This window comes from Vicia villosa, unplaced genomic scaffold (genome assembly GCF_029867415.1).
Source record: "Vicia villosa cultivar HV-30 ecotype Madison, WI unplaced genomic scaffold, Vvil1.0 ctg.000325F_1_1, whole genome shotgun sequence".
Taxonomy (NCBI): Eukaryota; Viridiplantae; Streptophyta; class Magnoliopsida; order Fabales; family Fabaceae; genus Vicia; species Vicia villosa.
In genome coordinates, this window is record NW_026705145.1 from 94,162 (window position 1) to 101,406 (window position 7,245).

Here is a 7,245-nt window from a genome sequence, read left to right on the forward strand (position 1 = left end):
TGAATCAAATCTTGCCAAGTTTGAGAAATTTGATTTGAAAATTCAATGGAAACCTTCTATTTTTGTCCAATTTTGTATCAATCTTTTTTACTCATTATAGCATGAAATTATATTGCAAATTTGCAATAAATATTGATTGGAATTGATCAATATGAATCCTTTAATCCAATATTTGATTTTCTTTTCAATTATATCACTTTAAATCATTTTTTTAATGAAATAAAATTATATAAAGTCAAATAAAAGGCTATAATTCGTGGCACATGGCTTGGATAAAATAGGTAGCTTGTGGACCAAGATTAAGTCTTAAAAAGATAGGCCCAATAGTAAAAACTTCCAATTTGAACCTCTTTTATTTCACATTTTACCTCCAAAATTACCCAACTTTGACAAGACATATCTCTCTCAATTTTTAAGCTATGAAGGAGTTCTAGGACTTTTTGGAAACCTCAAGATGTCCTTTATAAGCCACTTTCGAACATATTTTTCATTTGGAGATTTTATCTTGATGATATACCCTTTGACAAAAAACTGTCTTTGGTTGACTTTTGAAAAGGACCTATAATCTTTTGTACTATATCTTCCAAATGAAGCATTTCTGGCCTTGGCTTGTGAGAGACAAAGTTGTAGAGAATCCAATTTCCTCCAAAATAAAATATAAGTGAGGAATTTCTGATGTTCCATGTGAAAGTTATGGCCAGTCAAAGTTGAGTTGACTTTCTCCTATAAAAAACCCTAATCTGAGCCTTTTGAATTTGTTCATTTCTGACTTTTTATTGATGAATCATGATCAACCCTTGATCAAATGATGGACATAATCTCCCATACTTGATGTTAACCAAAAGTCAGGGGCTTTGACTGTACTTTGACCATGGTTGACTTTTGGGTTAACCTAGTCGACTGTGGATCATCTGAGCCATTGAATGAGCAAACTTTGGAATTGAACTTTGATCTTTGACATGGAGGTGCCTTGAAACATAATGAACCATGGGGAACTTCATTGGAGACCTTATTTTGTTAATTTCCTCAGGAGGGTACCAAACCCTAGTTTTAGGAGATTCTTGCTTATGAGAATGCCTTGATGAAACTCTTGAGCTTTGAATCATTGTGAATGAAATGTGGAAGGCAAATTTTGGGGTATGACACATTTCAACGTCTGCGCCCAAACTTGAGATCCTAATAATCGAGGTCTGTATTTGGAACTTGGATCCTAACCTAAGTAAGCTTAATTACAATTATATAAGTATGTCATAATTTACTTGACTAAATAGAACACCATAATATATTTAGAGTTTAAAGGTAGTGCACTAACAGTGTAAACTAACTTTACACATATAATCAATCAAAATTTTTACACTTGCCATGTCATATTAGTTTTTTTAAATTAAAATTGTATTTTAATTGAATACATGGTTGTGATTGGTTGACAGTGTAAAAATATTTTACACTGTCAATGCATATCCCTTTTTTCTCATATATATTTATTATGTTTACTTGTTACTAAATATAACTTTTATTTAATTTATCATAGTTAAACTATGGATAAATCAACTATGAATCTTCAAAATTTTAAGACAAATAAAAAATAAATAATAAAATCATAAAATAATCAATAGCATAAATAACAGTAAATTAATAAATTAATATTATTATCTGTATTATTTTAATTTTTTTGGTTAAGGTAAATAGCAAGAAAAGGAAAAGTGAGGTTGCTTGAACTAAATACAATCAAACATTAATTAATATAAAATAAAGAAAAAGGAAAGTCATGATTGAACAACTGTACTCTTCCTTCACAAAAAAAGACAAAGAAGTCAATAATTCTTTCAAAATTAAAAAAAAAAAAAAACACAAATGAAACCTCTCACATTCATAATCATGAATTCATAATCCCTTATCTAGAGACAAAACCCAAATGAATCTCTGTCGTTAACCACCACCTTAAACCAGGTTCTTCTGTCCTTGTTCCTGTTCTGTCACTTCAGAATTGGAACAAACACAAACATTAACATGGAACTTGTTCCTTATTCTGACCCAAATTCCGCAACCACTCCAGCATGGCAAGACATGTTCCGATCCGCATCCTCAAAACAACCATCCACCACTACATCACCCCACGCGCCGTCTGGACCACCTCACGCGCCATCGTCCATTCCTCACGCGCCGTCGTCGTCTCGAAATGACACCGACCCAGATGGAAAAAACAAATTTTCCGGCGATCCCCAGGTGAGACTCGCTTTATACATAGCCATGGCACATGCGGGTCTTGGTTTCGCCATTTTCATTCTCTACACTGTTTCGAAGCTTTTGGAACAGTATCTTAGACCTCTTCAATGGGCGGTGCTTTGTTCAATTCCTCTTAGAGGAATTCATCAGACCATTGTTACGTTTTGGTCTAAGCCTCTCACGTTGGGACTCACGGAAACTGTTCTTGCTGTTCCTGTTGCTATTTTTAGGGCTTTTGTTGGTACACTTGTTGAGATTCGAGAAGCTATTTTCAGAGTCATTATGAGGAAACCGAAGCCTCAGAATCCTCATCCATCTAGAAAACGTAGTGGATTTTCCAATTTGCTTCGTTTGTTGGTGTCTTTTGGGATATTGATAATTGCTTATGAGAGGCTGGGTGGTTTTGGTGCTTCATCACTTTTAGGGTTGGGTTTTGTGTTTAGTTCGAAGAATGTGGATTCGACTATGCACACTTTGTCTTCTTTGAGGACTAATAGCTTCAGGAGAAGTGCGGTTAGTGCTTTTTTCACTAGAAAGGTGGTGAAGAAGTTGAGTGTTCTTGTTGCGATTGGGCTTATTGTTGTTATGATTGTAGGGTTTTTAACCGGTTTGATATTCTTTTCGTATAAGATTGGTATCGAAGGGAAAGATGCAGTTGTTTCGCTTAAGTTGCATGTGGAATCGAGTAATTATTCTGAGAGAATTGGTGTTACGAAGTGGATGGAAGAGAATGATGTTGCGGGATTGGTGGATAGTTATACCACTAAGTTCTATGAGACTGTTTCCGATCAAATTGATGGGTTGGCCGTGCAGTATAACCTGACTGAAATTGTGACTGGAATTAAACATTTTGTGATATCGACTCCGGCTAACTCTTCAACACCTTCAAGAGCTTTGATTAAGCCTTCGCCATACACAGAAAAGTTCTTGAGTTTGAAAACTCGGGTTAAGGATCGCGAATGGAGTCAAATTTATGCAGAACTCGATTCACTTTTTAGAGAGCTTGTGATCTCGCGTAAGGATTTGGTTGAGAAGGCAAAAGGGTTCGCGTTTAAAGGAATCGATGTATCGCAGCGTATTTTGGCTAGTAGTACATCTGTGCTTGGAAGCAGTTCAAAATTCATGTTATCCATTGCTAATTCCATTGTTTCTGGAGCTGCCGAGGTTTTCAACTTCGTATCTCAATCAATGGTGTTTATTTGGGTTTTGTATTATCTCATTACATCAGAATCCGGTGGAGTAACCGAACAAGTGATGTATATGCTTCCGATTTCAAACTCAACTAGAGTTCGATGCGTTGAAGTTTTGGATAAAGCTATTTCAAGTGTTCTTTTGGCTACCGCAGAGATGGCGTTTTTTCAAGGATGTCTTACTTGGCTTTTGTTTAGGTTATACAAAATTCATTTCTTGTATATGTCAACTGTACTTGCATTCATCAGTCCTTTGCTGCCAATATTTCCGTATTGGCTAGCGACAATTCCGGCAGCTGTGCAACTAGTGATGGAAGGTAGATACATAATTGCCATCTTCCTGTCTGTTACTCACCTTTTCCTCATGGATTATGGCGCGTCCGAGATTCTTGAAGATGTGCCTGGGAATAGTGCTTATCTTACTGGACTCAGCATCATTGGGGGAATGACATTGTTCCCATCGGCTGTCGAGGTAAATTGTTACCCTCCTTGATTTTATTTTCTGGTGATTAGTTTGTGAGTTTGACTTTGTGATGATAAATATTGATTTTTATAACTTTGGTTCTGCATAAATGCGAGTTAAATGATTTATATTTGAATACATTTACGTAATAGTGAGGCTAAAAATCATTAGTAGAGCCATTTTTGCATTCCAATGGCTTAAACATGTTCAGTTCTCTCTACATGACCGAAAGCGGTGTGTTGTTCTGCAGGGAGCTATAATGGGGCCATTGATAACAACAGTGATGATTGCTCTGAAGGATTTATACGCGGAATTTGTTTTGGAAGAACCTAAGGACAAGGCCAAGAAGAAAACTAGCTAAGCTTCCACCTTTGTTTATATAAAAGTATTTATCGTTAGTTGAAGTTTGCCGTAATTGCATCGGTTGTTGCTGTTCTTGGTGGAGTCTGCCTTTCAATTGTGAGAGTTGCTCAATGGTCAGTCAATTTTTTCCTTTTTTATCTGTATCATAATTTATTTCTTTTTCATCCATTTTTTGGGGTCATCAAATATTTTGATCACTTGGTGGCAGTGTTTGTTGAATTGTACATTAAGATCTGTATTTATTCATGTAACAATTTTTGTTATTCATTATATTTGTACCTAAAAGAAATAAAGACTTGTGCAAGTTGGTTGGATATAGCCATTATTAGGAGTTTCATTCAGTGTTGTTGATAGCGCACTATAACGGTGTAGCAAAGCGAAGTAGCTATTAACTGCTAAGAATTTTCAAACTTAGAGCGATTAACCCTCAAGAACTCCATATTTGATTAATTAGTTTGCACATTTAGCACATGTGAGGATGTTACAGGTGGTAATGGGCCATTGAGGCATGTTGGTCTGCATAAAATTTCCTCATTTCTAGTTCTTCTTATCTCCTAACATGTGAAAATGAAGAATATAGCAACATGAATAATATGAGAGCCTGTGAGATACTCAAGCGACGAGAATTGAACCAAAGATTTTTTGCATTCTATATGTGATATCCCAAATATGTTTTTCAAGGAGTGAAAAGTTCATGTTTTTCATGGAGTGAAGTGTTCATTTGACTCGTAATGTGGATGCTAAGACCTCCCATAACTTTAGGTTTAGTCATTGTTTTATGATTAACCCAAGTTACTCAACAACAGAAAAAAGAGTTTTAGTTTTGAAAAAGTTTTCTGCATATAAAAGAAAAGAAAATAGAATAATACAAATTTTAGCGATAGAAAGTGTTGGCTTGAAGTGTTGTAATTATTATAATTTCATGCATATCAAATGATTAGTTATGCTCACGATAATCATCGTACATATTATCACCTATTGCTCGATAATATTATCTATATCTCAAATAACATTGTAATATCATTCATATTGTTTATTGGCAATATGATATTCTAATAAATAATACGAAAACATTACGCTTTAATCGTAAATGTGAATACCACACCTAGATCTATGTATATACCTTAACTTGTGATAGATTATCATCTAAGTATAAATCTAACAACACCTCTCAACATTAGTTACATTCATATATCATGTTATAAACGATCATGTCCTTCAAGGTATAACCACAAGATACCTTTGGTTTTGATTTATGAGACCTTTTCAACACCTCATTGATCCACATGCATAATACAAATAAAACTTGCATTAAGAACAAGATGAAAGATCAAATATGTTTGATAGATTAATTCGAACATAACACCATGATCACATCAATTATATAATAATGCATAAACCTAACTCCCACAAGAGAGAACTTTATTACAAATCACGATGGTAGCATGATGGAAGTTGTAGAAGAAGAATCTCTCACTAAGAGTTTTACTAAACTCTATAACTAACTAAAACTATGTAAGATAATATATGGATGAAGGATAGAAAAACACTTAGAAGGGGGGGGGGGGGGTTGAATAAGTGTGACTTTAAAAACTTGTAAGATAAAAACAATGAACACAATTATTTTTATCCTGGTTCGTTGTTAATGAAACTACTCCAGTCCACCCCCTTAGAGTGATTTACCTCAACTGAGGATTTAATCCACTAATCAATCTGATTACAATGGTTTTTCACTTAGATAACCTCTAAGTCTTCTAGAGTATTCTGATCACAACCTGATCACTCTAGGAAATCACCACTTAGATAACCTCTAAGTCTTCTAGAGTCTACTAATCTAACTGATCACTCTAGGAACCTTTTACAATCAATGTAAAATAAATGTTACAAGAGTATGAATTGCTTCTTATCAAGCTATAATCACAACAGTGATATTTCTCTTAAGTTCTAAGCTTAACACTCACTAAATATTACAAGAGTTTGTGAGGTTGAAGATGAAGTTCGTGAGCTTTGATTTTGACAGCGCTTTGGTATTTTTCACAATAGGTTTGCTGCTTCTGATCAGAACTTCCATATTTATAGGCGTTTGAGAAGATGACCGTTGGGTTGCATTTAATGCATTGCGTGAATAGTACAATGCTGCATTTAATGTTTCACACTTTTGTCAACTACCTCGAGCCATGCTTTTGCTGCTTTTACTGACTTTGCCGTTTGTAGCTTCTAATGTTCCTTTTGTCAGTCAGAGATTAGACTTAATAGCCTGTCATCTAGTACTTGCTTCTGAACTCAAATTTGTGAATACAACGTTTGAATATCAGATTCAATCAGCTTGGTGCAGAGTATCTTCTTGTCTTCTGACCTTGAAGTGCTTGAGCGTGATACCGTTCAGAACATCAGTGCTTCTGCTTCTGACTTCATGTTCTTCTGATGCTTCATAGTCCATGTTCTGATTCTGCTTGACCATCTTCTGATGTCTTGCCAGAGCATGTTCTGATGTAGTCATCCAGAACCTTTTGAGTCAGTGCTTCTGAGCGCTGAATGGTGCATACTCTTTATATATTTCCTGAAATTGGAAAATGCAAAGGATTAGAGTACCACATTGTCTTATACAAAATTCATATATATTGTTATCATCAAAACAAGAATATTGATCAGAACAAATCTTGTTCTAATAATCTCCCCCTTTTTGATGATGACAAAAACATATATAATTGATATGAATTTGTAACCATAATTTCAGATGACAAAAGACAATTACACAGATATAGCATAAGCATATAATCAGAGTGTATGAATATGTCTCCCCCTGAGATTAACAATCTCCCCCTGAAATAAATACTAGAAGAATTTATAAATAAAAGACTTCCCTGAGTATTTTTCTATTTCAGTACAGACTTTCACTTTGCCTAGAACTTCAGAATATTCAGAGCTTCTGCTTCTTGCTTCCATAGGACAACTTCAGAGCTTTGAATTTCTTCTTTGTAATCAATTGAAACATAGCATGCT

The 7,245-nt window shown here is 34.8% G+C and overlaps 1 protein-coding gene across 1 annotated transcript; it reads left to right on the top strand.

Moving 5' to 3' along the window:
* Positions 1-1,788: 1,788 nt before the first annotated feature.
* On the top strand, positions 1,789-4,556 carry LOC131626804 (uncharacterized). The gene is made up of 2 exons (XM_058897639.1): positions 1,789-3,888; positions 4,130-4,556. Exons 1-2 carry the CDS (start codon positions 2,011-2,013, stop codon positions 4,238-4,240), a joined length of 1,989 nt encoding a protein of 662 aa, XP_058753622.1. The 5' UTR covers positions 1,789-2,010; the 3' UTR covers positions 4,241-4,556.
* Positions 4,557-7,245: the final 2,689 nt, after the last annotated feature.

What these genes read in the sequence shown, in the direction of transcription:
- LOC131626804 (XM_058897639.1), top strand. Translation starts at nt 2,011, where the DNA reads ATGGAACTTGTTCCTTATTCTGACCCAAATTCCGCAACCACTCCAGCA. An exon ending in TGTTCCCATCGGCTGTCGAG is followed by an intron (nt 3,889 to 4,129) that starts GTAAATTGTTAC and finishes GTTGTTCTGCAG; the next exon opens with GGAGCTATAATGGGGCCATT.